Genomic DNA, 20,756 nt, shown 5'->3' on the forward strand with positions numbered 1-20,756 from the left:
GGGATCCAGTGTCCCCTGCATTGGCAGGTAGTCTTAACCACTGGACCACCACTAGTCTCTTTTTCACACGAGGAAATAGGAGCAGAGTAAATGATTGGCTGGGATTTGATATACATCCCTGAACTCCAAGCACAGCACTGTCTCCACTGGCCCAAGCGGCCTCGTCTTTGGGCTCAAGAAAATCCTGCAGATGAGCTGAAGGCCAAGAGGGAGCAGACTCTTCTTATGAACACACACTTGGACCTTCCTGCCTTCTCATGACTTGTAAGGACCCAAAGAAAGGGCTTCCAAATCAGATCCAGAATTCAGCGTCACTTTACTAGCCCACATCTTCTTAAAAAATGCCACAACAGGGGATACAAACTTTTAACACACTTTATTTAGGGGCCAAACAAGGCAGCATTTGGACAGTTAAGAAAGGCACCTCATTGAAAATAATCATCACAGTGTTGTAGAGTGATCCCGGTCATAGGATTTGAGGATGGAAAGGACAGTCTTTGGATAATGTTGCTTAGGACACTTGCTCATTCATTAAAAAGAGTCCTTTCACATAATGTGAATGGAGGAAGGCAAGATGCCGGACTGTGGCGTATGCTGGGTGGCTGCCGAGGGCTCACCCATGAGGGCAGGTGGGCTGGTAAATCAGTGGTGAGTATGGAAGGGAGGGACATCAGCCTGCCCCATGACTCCAGTAAGCCGGATTTGTTGAGATGCTGCCCCCAGGAACACACTCCATGTCTCTTTCACATGTGGCGATGATCTGATTTCATGGTATGGGTAACCAGGATTAGTAATCAACTCCCGCCCTGTTCTAAGCTATGGGGCAGACAGGACAATAGTGTGATTTCCTGCATTCCTGGGCTGGCATGAGGTTCTGATAAAAGCTGAGGTCTCTGGGCACTGAGACCTGTCCAGTTGTCACCAGTCCAAAGTAAATGAAAACATGATTCCTTAGAAATAATACTGCATCTCCTTGTTTCTATTTATACCCTCTAATCAAGTGTTTTAAAAAATTAATTTTTCCCTTTGCTTATACTTTTAAGAGTCCTACTCCATGTAAAAGGAATTGCTTCACAGCAGCACAGCTCCTCTCCCCATCTTGGGCCCTCGCCGTTCCTCCCTCCCCATCCTTACCCTGACCGCCCCTCCCTCTGCCCAGCACCTAAGAGCAGGGATCATGCCGTGGGGTGATGAGTACTGGTGCAGTCTCGCCTGGCCTTCTGTTACTAGGCTGAAATAAAGAGGAGACAAGAGAAAACAAAATGGGTGTTTAAAAACCAAGCAAACATCAGAGAAGGTTGGCATGCACACCCCAGCAACCAAATGCATTAAACACTGGACATTTCTCTGCCAGGTGAAAGCTCTCATGCCTGCTGAGGTTAAGTCTCTGGAATTAAGTGAAGCAAAAACTGAATTCTGCCCACTCCCAAAAGGACATATGCACCCCCGACGACATTCCCTTTCCCACTGGCAGCCCAAGTAACACAAGTATGTGTGTGCACGTGTGAATGCACATGGACGGATGACACATATTTGAGCAAGGATCATGCACACTCTATCAGCAATCATTCAAGGACCTCAACTTTGAGGCCAAGTGCCTGCCACTGTCCCCAGTCGAAGGGGAGTCAAGTCTAAGATTCATGAGGTCACCTCACCCAGAGAAGCAGCCCAGATCCCTGTGGACACAGCAGACAGTTTTGATTTCACTCCCCTTCCTAGTCCATTCTCAGAAGTCATGTGCTTCCCAGAAACATCCCATGCCAGACTGGGTTTCCGTTAAGCATGGGTGGAGTTAGCTTCCAGCCAGGGAAAGCAGGCAGAGCAGAGCCAGCAAACACAGAGGGACACAGATGGCCACATACCGCAGCCAGTTTCCAGGTGGACAGAGGACAGGCCCTCTGGTGGTCTCACAGACTGCAGGAGAGCTCAGGTCAGGTGGGGGCTGGGCACTTCCGAGGCCACTGCACTGAGTCAGCAGAGTACCCTGGGCAGGTGGCATTATTTACTGGACCTGTCACTGACTTTTTAATGGTTTTTCCAGAGCCTGCTGTTTTTTTGGTCCCTCATAGCAGTCTATTAATTCCTCTGTTTCCCACAGATCAAACCAGAGACCAAAAGGCACAGCGTGGACCTCAGAAAATGCCTAAGAGCCAGGAGCTGAGGTTAGGAAGAAAAGTTGGTTACTGCCATAGATGATCTTATTTTGGGGGTGGTCCTTTCTTGGGGAGACTGTGGCCACCACCGTCATGACATAAGGCGTGAAGGACTGGATATGGAAGGGAGAGGGTTGAGTTCAAAAGGGATATATCTGATTTCATATCCTTTAGAGACTGGGCTTGAATAAATTCTAATCAACATGATCCCCAAATGATCCTCAAATCACCATTTTGTTCACACTTGGAAACAGAGCAAACATTTAAAGACAAATCTATCCTGCTGTCTTTGGGGAAGTGGACTGGCTGCTCTCAGATGCGAAGCCTGGATGTTCAGAAGATAGTCTGAATTCAAGAGGACCTTTCACCTGGTTTAATTCTTTGGCATCAATTTAGTGTTCAACACAGGAACCAAATGATTCCTACTTTACAGAACCATGGTGCAGATCACAAAAATAATTCAACTTGGCCAGGCTCTTTCTGTGGTGATACCCTCTCCCAGTAATTTCTGGAATCTATAAAGTAAGTGCCTTTTCATTCCTGTTTAGGGGAAAAAAATTAATTATCCCTTTCCACACACTGATCTGCTGACTTTTCATTATGGGTGAGAAACAAGTGGAATTTCTGGCCAACAGCCTGCCACCAGGAACTGTAGCCCTGCCTGACTGCACGTGACCCAGGACTTCTAATTAGCTGCTGGAGATGGAAAAATACCCAGTAACTTGTCTGGCTAGTTAATTTATTTTGGTTGAAAATAAAGAGTACAGCTAAAGAAGTAAACAGTCTCGCCTATCACTTAGGAAGTATGAGAGTGTACACATACTGACACACGTATGCACGCACACACACACACACATACAGAGATGAGATGAGACTTGCACACACACCAAAGGTACGTGAAGCAAGTGCTTTTTTAATCAATACATCAAATGATATTCTTGCTGGCCTGAGGAAGCTTCTCTCTGCCTACTCTGCCATTCCCACCCACTCGTTCAACAAGGAAAGTAAGAAGAAAGAAATTCCTTTTTGGACCCGACATTAAATAAACATAACCAAGTCTTTACATGTGGCTTTGGAGAAGGCTGCTAGGATGCTTGCAAACACGACGTCAGGGGTCTGCGATGCATTGATGGCGGAGTGGATCCCCCGTTTACTGTAGTACTCCACCAGTGGGGTGGTTTGAGTGTGGTAGGCCTTCAGACGGATTTTCAAGGCCTTCTCGTTATCGTCTGATCGGCGGATCAAGGGTTCCCCAGTGATCTGAGAACAAGAAGAGGGCAATGAAAGGCTGGGACTCGGCAAGGTCTCCTAATCCAAGGCCAGATGCAGATCTGAGACGCTGTCTGATCCCAAAGTCCATCACAGGGAAAGACAGACAATCTAGACCTCCTTCAATAGAGAACTATGAAGACCTTCACTATTCCCAGCGAGCTGGTCCCAGGAGCATACCACCTGGTCCAGAGAAATTGGGGAGCCTGAAACAGCAACTGTGAGAACAGGGCTGAGGGAGGCGATGGGCAATGTCTTTCTCTCATAGCTGGTGCTCAGGTTGTTCAGCTTCCAGGACAAACACTTCGAGGGTCAGAAACAAGAAAGACAGAGGCCCCTGAGACCAGGAGAATACATCAAAATCAGAGCCACAGTAGCAATTACGATCTTAACTGCCTCAGTTTTTTTTACCAGGCCATCAATGTTCTAAAAGTGGCAAGCGAGGGAGAGGATACTGAGTGACAGCACTGCAACTCTGAAATGTGACAAAGCTGACAGATGGCTTTGAAACCCGTAGGACCTGATGAACTTGTCTCATTTGACAAAGGTTAAGTCCAGGAAATTTGTTCTGTATGGCCTGCATGTTCTGAAACAGATGAACTACTTATGGCAAATATTATAGCGACTATGTATGAGACTCTCCCTTTTACATCTGCAAACAACTCAAGACTGTCATAGGAACTTGGCAGTGTTAACCTGGCCAAGTTCTTCTGGAATCTGTAGGGCACAGTAGTCATTAGGGAGAGAGGATATTCTTCTGAAGCGGGGCTGGTCAACAAACCTCTCTTCAGTCCTGTCCTCCCAACCCTGGCTTTAATTCGGGCTTCCAAGCAGCCTTCTCCTGATTAGTTCACCATTGAGGTTCCCATGATGCCAGGAAGGGGCTGCTCTGGACAAAACAGGTACAAACTGGGCACCATCAAGTAGCTGGCACTGGTGGCTACCTCAAGGTCAAGCAATAAATCACCTGGAGGGATCTCTAAAGATGAGCCACAGTCCATGTGATTTACATGACAGTGATACTTCTCATAGTTTAGTGATGCTGCTAGGAATAGAGGGAAGATGGGAAGAACAAAAGGAAGAAAAAAAGGAGAAAAAGTGAAGTAAGAAAGAAGAAGGAAAGAAAAGGACATTTTCCACCCTGAATTTACATACATCATCTTTCATGGGTTCCTTTGGGGGGTTGAACTCCTCGTGGTACGAGCGGCCACTCTGGGGGTGAATCAGTCTGCAAGACAACAAATGAACATCAATCAGGCTACTGGAACTCCAGGGGTCTCCAAGACCACAGGCACAGACAGAGAAGCTGGATGCAATGACTTTAATCTGGCAGAGAAACCAGTTACAAGCATCCCTTGCTTAGGAAAATAACTGGGCTTATACCAGAGTATTTTTTCTCTTCTGACCCAACATTAAAATAAGTGTCTGGCTGGCTGGTGGCTGGCATGACAGCCTGTGGGCTGTGTGTCCCATAGGTCTCACACAGCCACCCATGTGTTCACCTGTTCATTCAACAAGTGCTGACTAACTGCCTAGTCCAGTTCAGGTCTTGAGCTGAATCCAGGGGCTACAGAAAAGTGAGTCAAGATCCCTGGTCACAAACAGCGCTTAATGTAGAGAGAGAGACAAACGTGTAAATAAGTAACTATAATAGATGTGGTAATCCTTTAACAGAGACTTGGATAACCTGCCATGGTGGACAGAGGACAGAGAGACTACCCTTATTTTCTAACCTACTTTGGGTAAAAAACAAGAAAGGTGCTATAGGAAAAGCACATGCTATGGACGCAGATGCCACCAGACAATACCGCACACCTCTGTGACCACAGAGACCCCAGCCATCAGAGGGCAATACTCAAGGTGTCAAGAAAACTGACACATTAAGTCACAGAACAAAGAGCTCAAGAAGAAGCTTTTATCTGGCACAGGATATGTAGGTAGCAGCTGCCTCTCTGCCATGTCCGCTTAAGCAATAAGCCCATGCCCATGGCTGGCAGTGGCCACACCACAGGAGCCCCGAAATCTAAGAAGGGAAGGAGGCAGGCCAAATGCTGCTCTGCAGCTGGGGCCCTCTCGAGTTCCCGTGGTCTCCCAATTCTATGCCAACCAAGATCTGCCTATTTAACTTATGGCGGCTCTCCTCATGAAGTCTGTTAGACCAGAGCTTCCCAACATTTTCTACCTTTTGGCAGGCACGGAAAGTACTTAGCGTGCTTGCTCTGGTGGAAGAGAGGGTCGGTATTTCAGCACATCAGTTGGGAAAGTTTGGGTCAGACTTCTGAAGCCACACAGATTTGCAAAATGCAGTACTGTATTTTCATAACAGCATACTTTTGGGGGCCAAGGGGTCCATTTATAGAATAAGGTGGTTGGGGACAAGTGATTGCAATCACACAGCGCAAGGTTGAGCCTTTCTTTATTTGAGTTGCTGGAGGGGTTCCTCTGGTGCATTCACTGGAAATGACGCCCACTGGGAGACCCAGCAGAGAGAGGAAGACCAGGAGCTGGGGCTCGGCTACAGCTTTCTCTTTGGGAAGGGCTGGGGGCATGAGATGGGGACCATGTTTCTTTTTTCCTGGCTGAACCTCGCAGCATATGGGATCTTAATTCCTCAACCAGAATCTGAACCCATGCCCCCAAGCATGAAGTCTTAACCACTGGACCACCAGGGAAGTCCCTGGACCATGTTTCGTCACCTTCTGCATAGCACAGGGCATATAGCAGCCAGGCTGCAACAAACACAACTCTCTCCTCTCCATGTCTCTACATCAGCTCTTGCTCACTCTCAGATTCCCTCAGCCTTCCAGTTATGTATAAACACACTGCTCCTTCTCCACCCCCAAATATCATTTTAAGAAGAATGCAAGACTCATTCCCTAGAAGGGAAAAGAAACCAATCTCCAAGTTCTTAAAATGGGACTGGTCTCAAGGACTAACCAAAACAGCTCTTAGAGCCACTGAGCCTGGCCTGGAGGTGAAGATGTGGGGGGGAGGGGGCAGGCTGGGATGCTACAGCCTTGGCTGTGATACTTCAGACACCTGTGTTCTCATCCAGAGAATGGCAATGGCACAAGACATAAGAAACCAATGAAACCAGAGAGCCAACACCGAACAGGTTAAAACAAAACCCACCAGCCATACTTATGGCAAGGAATAATATAATCGCCCATAAAATTATTAGAAGTGAGGCCTGAGCCAACTCAGAAGACATTTACAGTGGAGTCCTTATCGTGTCAGATAAGATCCATATTAAACTGGTTAGTTCCTGACACTTATTCTGGCAACCATCAGCACAGTGGACGATGAGGCAGAAAGTAGGCTTTTGGTGCTAGTTCTGCCACTGACATACATACAAATGGGATTTGGAAAAGCACTTTCACACAGTCTGACCTGTTCTGTTTCCTCCTCTGTGAGGAAAGCACTTATTTCCAAACCAGGAGACTGAGCCTTCCCTCTTTCGCCCTCTACAATTCTGTAGTTTGTTCTCAGAATCTCTCAGTTCCCCACCAGCCAACTTCAGCCTCGTCACTCCACAGGTGGATCACACGAGGCTCCTTGGTGGGGTCCTTGTCTGTTTCTTCTTTCCCTCAATGGAGCCTGTATACCAGGACCAAGCCAATATTCTTACAGTGCTATACTAGCCGCAGCACCTAGTGGCTTAAGAACATCCCATGACTCCTGACTCAGGCATGTCTACCCTCTCTGCTCCTTGGCAGACCTTGCACCTTCCCAACCTCACTCATTCTACCACCCAGCCTGCCAGGCCATTTCTCCAGCTCTGGATATTCTTGCCTCTACTTCCTTCTGGGAAAGCCTCAAGAAAATCCTCTCTATCCAGGAAGGTCAAGTCTCACTTTAGGTCTCTCTCCTAGCCAACCTTCCCTCTCTGCCCGCAGGCTCTCTTACTGTACCCCTACTGCACTAAACAGCCCAGATTTCATGTAGGGTTTGGGGATTGAGGTCAGAGATGGGCACTGGTATATCCTCTCTTGGTCCCTTGCTCCCAGAGCTGTGCTGTGAACAAAGCAGGCACTTAGGAAGCTGGGCCAATCAGATCAAAGGTCCCTTGTGTCATCTAGTTCTGTTAACATTTACTTTGCAATGTCTGGGATCCCAGCCCTGGTGATGTCCCTTCCTATCAACCCTACTGCTTCTTGGACTGTATCAACTTTGCCTACTCTGTGCCAGTGCAAAGAAACAAAAAATCTGCACTGAAGGAGCCTATGTGATAGCTGGAAATATGAAACCTGGACATTTGAAAAGGAAATTAATACAAGGTGCATTCCCCTGTATCTAACACCGCCTTCCAGAACACCTCTAACACTTATTCTGCTGCCTCTCTCCTTAAAGACACGAACTGCAGACACATGGGGGAAATGCTCAACTTTTATAAATGTATAAAAGTAATACATTTATACTTTATAAATGTATAAAAGTAGTACATTTATAATAAAAAAAAGTCCCCCTTAATTACATAACTTACATGTACTACAATGGTCAGAGCATCAGTTTGACAGTAGACAACTAGAAGAAACACAAATATACAACAACTAGGGAATAATGAAGTTAATGATGGTTCATCTACTGTGAAATAACATGCAGCAATGAAAAATAATGGTCACAGGAGTCTGGTTCAAGATGGAAAGCTGACCACCTTCCTGAGATTCCATTAAAATGACTAAAAGGGGACTTCCCTGGCGGTCCAGTGGTTAAGACTTTGCCTTCCAATGCAAGGGGCATGGTTTCCACCCCTGGCAGGGGAGCTAAGATTCCACATGCTTTGTGGCCAAAAACCAAAACATAAAACAGAAACAATATTGTAACAAATTCAATAAAAGACTAAAAATGGTCCACATTAAAAAAAAAAAAAACTTTAGAAATAAAGTGTACTATTGGTACAGTAATAGACAAATAGATGAATTTTCTAAAAAATAAATAAAATGACTAGGGATAAAAATTAGCTATCGTCTATAATCAAGATAAGAATGGGAGGGTCTATTAGTAGTTGGAAGCTTCCCAGGTATCTCTGGAAGGCAGCACAAGGCAGATGTAGAGTGATGGTGAAAGGGTTAAGTAAACCGCAGCCTAGAGCAATGGCACTCTTTAAGCTCCACTTGTCAGAAGCAGAAGCGTCTCTGTGTTCAATGTTAACTCCCATAGAGAAGTCAACACTTTAAAACAAAACACACAAATAAATTAGTGTTTTTTGCTAAGCTGGCTGTACCATGAACAAAATTTTCTTCAATTTTTTAAACTCTGTGAAGATGGTCATACTATTTTTATAACTAATAAAAAGCCTATAGCAAGGTGTGGTAACTCCAACTGAAATCAAACTTAAAAAGCACTAAAATGCAGATACACATGTAAGGAATTTAGTATTTCTTAAGCACCCATGTGAGCAAGGTTCTGAACTATGCACAACATGCTATCTACCATGCACAATGGTTCCTTGAAGCAGGTACTATTAACCCCATGCAACATAAGGATACAGCCTTAGAGAGGTTAAAAAACTTGCCTAGGGTCAGAGTTAAAAGGTGAAAGGACTGAGCTGCTGCTGGACTTCGGATCCCTTGCTCTTCTTTCCACATCCCCATCCCATGTCACCAAATAAGATCAATCCACGTGGAAATGGCACTAAGCTTCGTGGCTGGGATTAGGCCAGAGCAGTTCCCGTGGTCTGCCAAAACTCTGAGGAAGCATGAAAAGAAGGGACCTTCAGGGGACAAATACCTTCCTGTGATTCTCCGGATGAGCAGAGAGTCTGGGATGCTGAGCTCAATCACAGAATCAAGCTTCTCTTTCCTCTTCTCCATGAGGTCATCAAGCTGTAAAAAGAGCATGAGGCCCACCTAAGCTACCAGAGCTTGATAAGACCCATTTCCCTCAAAGGAATAAAGAAATAAAGGGCCAGGATTTGCTTTCCTGCCTTGGTGATAAAAAACCAAGTCACTCACCATTTCTGCCTGCCTCACGGTCCGAGGGAAGCCATCTAGAAGAAAACCATTTTTGCATGGAGGGGTCTCCAAATTCTTTTCAATGAGCTCCACGACCATTTCATCGCTCACCTGGAAGTCAAGAACAAAACAGTTGTTGGGGTTATATCCATTAACTAGGTGGCATTAGCCCAACTCCAGGGTTACAAGTCTGTGTCTGTATAGCCTAATTACTAAATAGGTTCTTGATCCCAAAGAAGCAAAAATCAGAGCACCTATGGAGTGGCTCCCTTTGGAAGATTCAGTTTCATGATTATTTCTGTAGTTGCCACACATGCAATCTCTTCCCTTGAGACTCTCCTGTGTCCCAGTAATCTGGGAGAGGAGAGAGGATTCCAGGGCCTGTCACCCCACCCAGAGACCTTCAAGTCTTAGGTCCCAAAGGCCTCTCTGGCTATTTGTCAGAATCCTAACCATCAGATAACAGCTTCTCAGCAAAGAGCTGTCCTCTAGACACAAGATAGTGAGGGTATACGGCTGAGAGACCACCTGAGGAAGGCTCCAGGAGAGAATGAGGGTTGACCAAAATGTCAAAAGGCACCAACTTAACCCGTTACACAATTTTGATTAGGCTAACAGTAAAGTGACCCAGGCCACCTTGGACACGAAGCAACAGAGTTTACTGACCTGACAAGACTGGGTCAGAACCAAGGAGCCAGCCCAACACCCTCTGAGCCTCTCTGAAAACCCTAGTAAAGATCCTCTCTGGCTTTCAAAAACTGGTTTTCCTCCTGGGTTATCACTGGAAGAAAAGGTCCCTGCCAGTGCTAAAGTGAAGGCTGCCCATTTTGGCAGCTAATGCTCTTATCTCCTGGGACCAGCTGTGAACTTGGGGACAAAGTATAAGCTCTACGACTAAGTGAAGGCTAGAGATAAGTAATCTCATTGCCACATCCCATTTTTTTTCTCAGTAGAGGATCTTCTATCAAGGTCCAAAGTCCAAAATACCAAGCTCTCAGCAGTGACTGACAGCCTCACTCACATGAAGGGAAAGCTAGAAATAAAGGGGCAGTAGGCGCATCGGCAGAGCTCCCCCCAGCTCCAAAATCTCAAAGCCTGACAGGAAGTAACTCAGCCCAGCATGTGCCCTAACCAACATACTAAGATATGTAAAGACCAGAGGCCCAAGCACAAAATGATTCTTCCCAAGACCAAGTCCCAGAAAAACTCAAGTTACGATTAAGCTCTGGCACCCGGATGGTGCTAGTGGTAAAGAATCGCCTGCCAATGCAGGAGACATAAGAGACGGGGATTCGATCCTGGGATTGGGAAGATTCCCTGGAGGAGAGGATGGCAATCGATTCCAGTATTCTTGCCTGGAGAACTCCATGGACAGAGGAGTCTGGCAGGCTACAGCCCATATGGTTGCACAGAGTCAGATACTACTGAAGCAACTTAGCACACACACTAACCAAAAACGATCTAGTGGATAACAAATTGTACTTCTCCTATCACATCAACTGGACTAAAAACAAGAGAAAATGCTATTATAGTCTCCAAATAAGGATACTTTTGTTAACTGCCAAGCAACCCCTCTGACACAAAAGACAGTCACAAAAGTAAGTAAAAGCACTCTGTGCCTTTTTGAGTCCTGTCTTGAAGGATCCTTGAGTTCTGGTCTAGGGATGTGTTTTGTTTCTGGCCCTAAAAACTAGGCGTATATTGCAAAATAAGCCAGCACAAAGGAACTTCAAGAATACTGTGAATAAAATCAGTGCCATAAATTCAGAATGAACCAAGTAGACTTGCTAACATAAAAGTTCATATAATCTTCCAGTTTGTTAAAACACCCCACAGCACAGGGCTGTCTGACAGGACTTTCTACAATGATTAAAATGTTCTATCTCGGGGCTTCCCTGGTGGCTCAGTGATCTGCCTGACAATGTGGAAGATAGGTTCAATCCCTGATCCGGGAAGATCCCACATGCCATGGGGCAACTAAGCCCATGTGCCACAACTACTGAGCCTGTGCTCTAGAGCCTGGGAGCCACCGCTACTGAGCCCACAGTGCCACAACTACTGTGGAGCTCAGGCTCCACAGAGAAACCACCGCAATGAGAAGCCTGCACACTGCGACTAGAGTCGCTCCCACTCGCCACAACTAGAGAAAAGCCTGTGCAGCAATGATGATGCAACATACCTGAAAATAAATAAATAAAATTATAAATACTAAAAAGTTCTATATCTGTGCTGGATAGCAAAAACCTGAAATGTGGCAAGTGAAACTGAGAAAGTTAACTTTAAATTAAAATGAATTTCAATAGCTCCATGTGGCTGGTGGTCACCCTGGCAGGGCAGACCGGGGCTGAGGAAGATCAACATTCATTGGTCCCACCAAACCTACCAGCTTCCCGGCATCCATAGTTGCTTTCAGCTTCTTTCCCAGCTCTGAGCCAGAAGCCACCATGGCCCTCAGCATGTCTCCAGTAGCCAAATGGCAGACACAGAAGTTTTCAGCCAATTTGGGTGCCTGTGGAGGGGAGGACAAACCACAGGATACGGTTAACAGCGCAGGCCTTGGAGTTTGACTGCCTGGTCATGAATCTGACCCTGCCACTTATTGGCTGTGTGCACAAATGCCAATTTCCTTACCTGTAACAGGGATAAAACTACCTTACATCATATTCCAACCTATGATTATAGGGTTGCAGTAAGAATTACATGAGATAATATATGGAAGGCACTTGCAACAGTGCACCTAGCACAGGAAATCGCCATAAATATCAGCTATTATCACTGCTTTCACTAGACACACTAGTGACACATAAGCCTCAGCTTCCCCCTTTATGAAGGGAACGAAACAGCAATATCAAGACTTTACACAGTTGCCCTGAAGTTTAAATGAGTTCATGTATATAAAGCACTTGGCACAATGCCTGGCATGTAATATGTTGAATGAGTATTTGCCAAAGGAATGGATGTGTGGATGTCAAGTAGTGGTCCCTAGTGTGGGAGGCAGCTGGAACCAGATGCAGAAGTCTCCCCCTGGCAGACGCGGTCTTCCCCTTCCCTGTCACTAGGTAGCTGCATTACCTGGGCCAAATCACTTAACCTCTCGAGAGGCAGAGTTTTCTAATCTGTTTAAAATGAAAGCACAAAGGCTCCATCTCAAAAGGCAGCAGTGAGCATCAGATGAGCTATATATGAAAACCACCTGACAAGCAGTGGGGCTTCCCAAGCTGGTGAAGAACCCACCTGCCAATGCAGGAGACATGAGAGATATGAGTTTGATCCCTGGGTCAGGAAGATCCCCGGAAGAGGAAACGGCAACCCACTCCAGCATTTTTGCCCGGAGAATCCCATGGGCAGAGGACCCTGGCAGACTACATTCCATAGGATTGTGGAATCAGACACGACTGAAGCAACTTAGAACAGCACAGCACCTGGCGAAGTAAGCTCTTAGTAGGTTTAGTAGGCAGGAGAGCCTTTTGGATAAGAGCACGGGCTGGAGAGTCAGACTGCCTGGGTTTCATACACCAGGTCCACCAAGACTGGATACGTGACTTGAGAAAAACTCTATCACTTTTGTAAATTTTAAATTTCCTCTAGGTAAAATGGAGATGGTACTATCATCTCCTGTATCACTGGATTGATGAGATTATGAAGAATCACTGTAAGTGCTCAGGAAGCATCAACTGTTACTGTGACCCCTGCCTTAATTCCATGTTCATTCATATGCCTCTTCTAAGAACCTTGCTGGGAGCCAGTGAAACAGATGAATAGGAGACACAGACTCTTTCCCCTATGAGAGCTCACAGCTCAGTAGACTACACAACTGAGTGAATACCAGAAGAGGAAGAGACCCTGGACAGTTCCACATTGGTTTTTGCAGAGGCAAAAAAGAACGTAGAATTCAAAAGGAACAGAATCAGTTCAAAAGCCTAACACTTACTTTTCTGGTTCAACTGTTTTAGAAAATAAGTAGGGTGGGGACCTTGTTCAAGCCAGTTTGTTAGGAGTTTTCTTAGGTGCACATAATAAAAGCTAAATAGACAGGGTTCAGTGCAACAAGTGCTGGTTTGTGAGTCACGGACTGATTCAGCTCAAGCAAAGAACTTCTGAGCAAAATAGAATCCAGGTGAGATGTTAAAAACAGCACTTTAGAAAAGCAATGAAGGTCAGGCCCTCTGGCAATGGAAAGTCTCTGGTCCTTTGCGCTGGCACAGCGGCCACAAAATCAGAAGGCTGTGCTTCTCTGGCGATCTTTCTTCTTGGTTGTTGAAATTAACTTGGGTGGAAAATTTGGAGGTCACGCCTTTTCCAAGGGAGAGACCAACCAAAACACCAGCGAAGCGCGGTCAGCACAGAACCTTACCATCCTATTTTTATCACCCCAAATCACAGGACACTTTTGTTCTGTTCCAGGTGACTGGCCTCTGCAGCTCCATGGAACAACACTCCCAGAGGAAAGGGGTGGCATGGAGCAAGACTAACTCCTTCATTTTTTGCTGGATCACAGGAATCATCGTGGTGGGCTGCAAAGAGCATGAACTGAGGAGTCAGACAGATCTGCATATGAACCTGGCAGCCCCCAAAAGCTGTATGACCTTTGGCTAGTTACTTAACTTCTCAGAATCTGTTTCCTCACCAGTTAAATGGGGGACAATGTCTACTTCACAGGGCTGTTGTGAGGATAAAATGAAATAAAGTGCCCAAAACATCAGACACACTGTGTGTGTCTCAACTGAGTGCTCACTCAGTTGTGTCTGACTCTATGTGACCCCCCAGGTGGATTCTTAACCACTGCGCCACCTGGGAAGCCCCAGACACTGTAAGCATTCAGTAATTAGAAGACCTCCTTCATGGTCTTTATTTTTTACACTATTCTTTAATTGCAAACTATAGAAGCAGCCTGATGAAATGGCTGTATTAAATTCCCCTGACTTCACACTTATACTTTAAAGCAATGCTTTTTCTACTCCAAACCACCTAAGGATGCTGCTGAAATACAGATTCTAATTCAGTAGGGTGGGGCCTGAGCATCTGATTTTAAACGTGCCTCAGGATTGGCTATGCTGCTGACCCTTGGGCCATACTCTGCTGCGGCTGAGGCCCTGAGCCACGTGTCTCACTAGCCACTGGCCACTGTCGAGCCCAAGAAACAGGCACCTCACCTGTGAGAAACCTGTGGCTTGGGAAGTTGTGGGTCAGAAAGGCTTCAACTGTTAGCACGGGAGGCAGCATGGTGGGGCAAGCACTCTCCAACTTCAGTGTGTTATCACAATCATCTAGGGCACGTGCTAAAAATACAAAGCCAGGCCCATCTTTAAAGTGTATGATTGAGCGGCTTTCAGACCTGTTATGGGGACTTGGTAAGATTATATATACACAAAAGAATTCAGCACAGTGCCCGGCATTTAGGGAAATAAAGGGAAACTGATAGTCAAGATTTGATTTAATCATGATCACTTGTCTTCTCGGGGGCTTCCCAGGTGGCTCAGTGGTAAAGAATCCACCTGAAAATGCAGGAGAGGTAAGAAACACGGGTTTGATCCCTGGGTTGGGAAGATCCCGTAGAGGAAATGGCAACCCCTCCAGTATTCTTGCTTGGAAAATTCCATGGACAGAGGAGTCTGGTGAGCTACAGTCCATGGGGTCGCAAAGAGTCAGACTGAGTGACTGAGCACACACACTTGTTTTCTCACCTCAACATCGTCTGTGCAGTCTTCCCCACTTTCACCTCCAGTGCTTCTGCACATGCAGCTGCAATCATTTAAAATATTGCTGGACACGCCACCCACCCCCCAAAACACACACACATTCAGAAGCCTCAACGTTCCCCCAGGACGAGGGAGAAGTTTTAATAGTTCAGTAACATGCTCCATGTCCCCCCCAACCAATTTCCTTTATCTCCCAAGCTACTCAAATTTGCCTCCACAAGCCCCCTACCTAGATGCCCTGCACCACTGCTAACAGCTGCTCTATGCTTGGTTTCCAAATACATAAGCATCTCCATGGACCTCAGCTCAAGCTCCTCTCTATGAAGGAATACCCTCTCCCTTCCCTTTACTGGTCCAAGTCCTACCCTTCCCCTTCTAGAGTCAACTTCTGAGCATCTCTCCCCCACCAAAAACCTCCCCAACTATCCTTTCTTCCTCCGAGAAGGAATCATCAGCTAACTGGGTGTTTGCAAGATGCCAAGCAATTTTCCCATGCATTGTTTTACAGTATGTATAATACATAACTGGAGAAGGAAATGGCAACCCACTCCAGTATTCTTTCCTGGGAAATCCTATAGACAGATGAGCCTGGCGGGCTACTGTCCACAGGGGTGCAAAGAGTCAGAGATGACTTAGCAACTAAACCACATAATACATAACAAATACAGGAGGTAGTAATTATTCTTATCTGCATTTTACAAATGAAATTCAGAGGCTAAGTTGCTCCAAATCGCAGTTAGTAACGGCAGACCTGGTAACTGGTCTCAAGGCTGTCAAGCCCTAGCTCTTATCCATGACACTAAATAGCCTTCTTTACCCTGCAGCTCTAGCAAGGAACTTACCTAACAAAACATGCCGCCACCACCCCCAAAGCCTTAGTGCTGTCCTTGGGAAAGGTATGTATGTGGAAGAGAGTACAAGGAGGCCTTCTTGATGTGGGTACAAGCTACACAAGTATGTTCACATGTGAAAATTCATCAAGCTGCCCTCTTAAGATGTCTGCACCTTTCTCTATGTGTATTATACTTCAATTAAAGTCTTTTAAAAGCACAAAAACCTGTGTTTAAATTTCAGCTCTGCCTTTTAACTGACCATGTAACCTCAGGCTAGTGATTCTTTGAGACTATTTCCTCATCTATAAATTGGTGTATTAGTGGGTAGGTAGGAGAAAGAATGGAACATCCTTCACTGGAAGGGTAGGAGGAAGAACAGAAGATTCTCAACAAATCACAAGTCAAAGTGGCTCGGTCGTGTCCAACTCTCTGTGACCCCATGGACTATACAGTCCGTGAAATTCTCCAGGCCAGAATACTGGAGTGGGTAGCCTATCCCTTCCCAGTAGATCTTTCTGACCCAGGAGACTGGGGTCTCCTGCATTGCAGGCGGATTCTTTACCAACTAAGCTATCAGGGAAGCCCTCAACAAATCATAGTCCTTGTTCTAACCCTGAACTATCCGAGCAGTTGTCAGTCACTCATCAGTACTTCCCCTGTGGTACTCTGCAGTAGTAAGTACTGCTTGCATCTATGTTCGTTTCTGCTCCTATACCTAGACTGCAAGCAACAACAGAATGTTAATGCTGTTCAAGAAATCAGTCACAAGTTCAAATCCTATCTTCGCTACTTTACCTATGTCCTAGGGCAAGAAACAGACTGCGCCTCAGTTTATTAGCAAAAAGGCAAAGATAACAACAGGACTGTCCTCCAAGGGCTGAAAGATTAAATCAGATGACATTAAATCTGGATTAAAAGGATTAAATCTCTGGCTGGGGAGGTGTGGGGGAGATGGGGGGGATACGGGGGGGGGGGGGGGGTCTGTCACAGAACCCAGGAAAGGGTGACTATTTTGCAATACTACACCCTCTTGAAGGCTACCCTGCAGCTCTAGCAAGGAACATGCCTAAGAAAACATGCACAGGATAGGAGACAAATCTAACCCAGGGCAGCAGAAAGAGCAGGAGCTCCAGAGTCATTTCAGAAGCAAGAGCAGCCAATTACTTGCCCTGTAACCCAGAGAACAAGCTCTTTGGGCTTTAGTTTCTCTAGCTGTAAAAGGGGGAATAAGAATGTGGGTCTCACTGAGTTTGCTTCTGCACTGTGTTAGCGCACAGACATAACTGACCAATCCTGATCTGCAAGATGGCAGCTGACAGCCCACACGTGCTGGCCGTGAAGAACTGGTTGTCAGCTGGACACATGGAAGAAACTATGAGAGGGGTTGGCAGAGGAAAACAGGAAACACGTCTGTGCTTTTGGCCACACTCTAGGAACATCCAACCCCAAAAGGGAGACAGGGAAATAAGGTTATTTAAACAAAATAACAAGCCCATATGGTCCAGATATTTTAGACATTATTATGCTGATGCAAAAGCAGGCAGTTTAAAAATGTTTAACTATTTTAGTTAAAACTAAGTTTTAAAAGGAAACAATTATTTCAGTCATGCCAACATTAAATACCTAAGACACTGAGTTTATAGAGGTGTAAAAGGAAGCACCAGTGGGAAGAAAAAAACTACTGAGTAGGTACTAGGTACTAATCCAAGGTACAGGACAACCTGTAAACTGAAAGAGACTTGAGGGTCTTCCCTGGTGGTCCAGCAGCTAAGACTGCAAGCTCCCTGTGCAGGGGGCCGGGTTCGACCCTCAGTCAGGGAACAAGATCCCACATGGCGGAACTAAAGACTGAAGATGCTGCGTGTGGCCACTAAGACCCAGTGCAGTCAAATAAATACATAAACACTTAAAATACTCATAAAATAAACTTGAAATGCAAATGAATAGAAACATAAACATTTACTCCTACTATTTATTTTTTATGGGACATTATGTTTTTCCACAAAAAAAAAAGAATGTCTTTTAGAGATACACACTGAAATATTTACAAATGAAATGTTACAATATCTGGGAGCGTCTTTAAAATCATTTGTGAAGGGAGACTGGATGGGGAAGGAATGGCCTGGATAATATGTACCTGGGAGCTCATTACACCATCCTGTCGTCTTTTGTATATTTAAACTCTTTATAATTAAAAGCTGGGGTGTGTCTGCAGGCTACAAGCTGCTGCAGGATGCCACTCTGCAACCTCTGATTTATGAAGTTTTAACTCCTTAAAACTACAACTGCCAGTATACCTATGGTTCTGAATACCTTAAGAAGGGTGTACAGAGGTTAAGCAACTTGTGTAAATTTTACCCTTTCAAGTCCCAGCTAAAATCACATCTCCCTGACTTCTATAAGGCCTTCTCTGACCAACTCTCATCATATATACACCCTTATAAGTCAGCTCATAGGTAGAATTTCCCCCAAAACTTCCTAAGTACATCACCCTTTACACTGAGATACAACTGAGTTGGGGGTTGAGGTAATGTATTATCAATTAAGATGAATGAGTCAACAATTAGTGAACACATACTATGCACCAGGTTGTCATCTAGGTGTGCTTTACAGACATATAATTTCCAGTATCCCTGTCAACTTTTGGTCTAGAGGGACAAGGACCTTCTCTGTCTTGTTTACTGTTCTACCTCCAATGTCTGGTGCTCAAGAAATGCTGAATGCGTAAGTAGTATCTCCATTTTTCAGCTGGCAGCAGTGAGGCCTAAGTTACAAGTTTGTTAAACTGTCAAGCCCTTGCCTCAGCACTGAGACGGGCTGTCCATTTCATAACCACTGAAATTATTAACTTCAATATGAACTATGAAAAAAAAAATCAATGCATTTGAGTTACCTTGTTTATTTTGGTCACTGACAGCAAAAGTCCATAGAGTTTGGGATTAAACATACCTAGCTGCAGGTTACCTAATAACTGAGGGTGGCAGCAACAGGAAAGAGGAACCTTCGGTGTGAAAGGACAAGGGGATTAGGTAACAGTCAGCCTTAAAGGGCAAATCGGCTCTGGCTACAGAGAGAAAAGGGAAAGTGGTCTTTCTTGACTGGTGCATGCATACAAAGTTATGTTCAACTCTTTGCAATCCTATGGACTGCAGCCCACCAGGTCCTCTGTCCATGGGGTTTTTCAGGCAAGAATACTGGAGTGGGTTGCCATCTCCTTCTCCACGGGATCATCCCCATCCAGGGATCAAACCCAAATCTCCTGCACTGGCAGGCAGATTCTCTACCATTGAGCTGTTTCGGAAGTCCTTCTTGACCTAGTAGCCAGAGCTGAAAAGCAAAGTCACAGGAATGAACTGAATCCTCCCAGACTCCCCTTCAATGCATCATCCATATCTAGTAACCTCATCAAGTGCCAAGAAATGTGCTGGGTATTGCAAGAGTTCCAAGAAAGAGTAAGACAAATTGTCTGCCCAGACTTTGCAATCTTTGCAAGGACTAGGAATAGAAGAGGGGGCACAGCGCAGCATCCAGAACCCTATTTCCTTAGGAGCTCAGATTTTCAGGAATTCTCTCTTTAGACCCTAATAACCAGCAAAATCCCGAGGTCTGGGAGGGGTGGGGGCAATTCCAGGAGGATAATAATCCAATCTATGGGATTCCAAATCCTGAGATCATAAATCTCATTCCTGACCTATGGGCCCATTATGTCCCAGGTGCCAAGAGAGGCCTCACAGTCAGCAGAAAGTGACCTCACTCCAATCACGCAGAGCCTTGAGGTTCCAGGCTCCTTGAGGTCAATTTTACTAACTTGGGAAAGTCATCTGACCTCTCCAGGCCTGTTTTCTTACCTGTACATTGAGGTACACTCTCTCATCCACCTAACTTGGCTCAAACAGGTCATACCTCACTTCTCTGAGTAGTTCTCCTATCAGCACAGGACAGCTAGCGCTTTCCCCCACGTCAGGGAGATGCTCCTCCGCCTTCAGGCATTAGTCAATACCAGCAACGTACCCCTACCGGGTGCGTAACCCTGGAACGTAATCCACTGTCAAATCGCACTGAGTCTAGGGTGCCTCCAACTCGGGTTCCGATCTACCATGCCTCAGCCCAGGGCTCACCCTTACCCTTCAAATCTTCTCAGCTTCTAAACCCTAAAGGAAACTACTCAGTCCTTAGATCCCCTAACACAGCACCTTAGGCCTGGGGCATTCAAGAACTCTAACTCAGACTCCCTCGACCTCCAACTTGGACCCTCCCCAAAACACCTGCCAGAACTCCAGACGCCAGCCAGGGAACCCCCAGTCCAGGCCTCAGCCCGCGCGGCCTGAGTCTGGGGCAAACCGGACCTTCGGCCGACCTGACCTTGGAGTTCCACGGGCTCCACCGACAAGCCCGGCTCAGTAGCTCACCTGGGTACCCTTGCCGGCTCCGGGAGGCCCTAAGAGCACGGCTCGGATGCCTTTAGGAGACTGTGGGACCGGTTCGGCCGCGGGCACGTTGGGAGCCATGGCCGCCAAAACCTCTCACCGCTCAACTCGCCCGCACACCTCTCAGGTCCAGAGCTTCCAGGCCAGCGCGCCACGCACGCCACGCACGCCTCGCTCGCCGCTCACACTGGTCCGTCGCCACGTCCATCAGTCTGCTCCGCCCGCCCCTGAGCGCGACGGAAACTTCAGCTTACCAACCACGCAGCCAGATTGGGGAAAGCTGCTTTTGATTGGGTAGAATCGGTGAGGGAGTAGGAAGGGGCGCGCCACCATGTACGAAGGGGCGGGGCTCGCGGCGGGTGTGCGGAGTGGGCGGGAAAACGTGAAGCAAGCCTACAGGCCGGCCTCGGGGTTCTAGGTA

The 20,756-nt window shown here is 46.2% G+C and overlaps 1 protein-coding gene across 3 annotated transcripts; it reads right to left on the reverse strand.

The window, feature by feature from the left end:
• Positions 1–357: 357 nt before the first annotated feature.
• On the reverse strand, positions 358–20,486 carry AK2 (adenylate kinase 2). 3 transcript variants are annotated; one of them, XM_020896047.2, is made up of 7 exons: positions 20,318–20,479; positions 11,760–11,885; positions 9,377–9,487; positions 9,153–9,247; positions 4,578–4,650; positions 3,218–3,413; positions 358–1,231 (listed from the first exon to the last, which is right to left on the reverse strand). In XM_020896047.2, exons 1-7 carry the CDS (start codon positions 20,414–20,416, stop codon positions 1,227–1,229), a joined length of 705 nt encoding a protein of 234 aa, XP_020751706.1. In that variant the 5' UTR covers positions 20,417–20,479; the 3' UTR covers positions 358–1,226. The 3 variants fall into 3 exon arrangements, with proteins under 3 accessions (XP_020751706.1, XP_020751705.1, XP_070315210.1); XM_020896046.2 differs by lacking the exon at positions 358–1,231 and having other exon boundaries at positions 3,047–3,413; positions 20,318–20,480; XM_070459109.1 differs by lacking the exons at positions 358–1,231; positions 3,218–3,413; positions 9,153–9,247 and having other exon boundaries at positions 4,579–4,650; positions 20,318–20,486.
• Between the last annotated feature and the right edge of the window lie 270 nt (positions 20,487–20,756).

This window comes from Odocoileus virginianus, chromosome 30, assembly GCF_023699985.2.
Source record: "Odocoileus virginianus isolate 20LAN1187 ecotype Illinois chromosome 30, Ovbor_1.2, whole genome shotgun sequence".
Lineage (NCBI taxonomy): Eukaryota > Metazoa > Chordata > Mammalia > Artiodactyla > Cervidae > Odocoileus > Odocoileus virginianus.

Excerpts from the sequence above, each read along its gene's own strand:
- AK2 (XM_020896046.2), bottom strand. The coding sequence starts at position 20,416 with ATGGCTCCCAACGTGCCCGCGGCCGAACCGGTCCCACAGTCTCCTAAA. Across the intron at positions 9,248-9,376 it reads CCGTGAGGCAGGCAGAAATG|CTTGATGACCTCATGGAGAA; the intron begins GTGAGTGACTTG and ends CTCTTTTTACAG. Across the intron at positions 4,651-9,152 it reads ATCCGGAGAATCACAGGAAG|ACTGATTCACCCCCAGAGTG; the intron begins GTATTTGTCCCC and ends GTTGTCTTGCAG.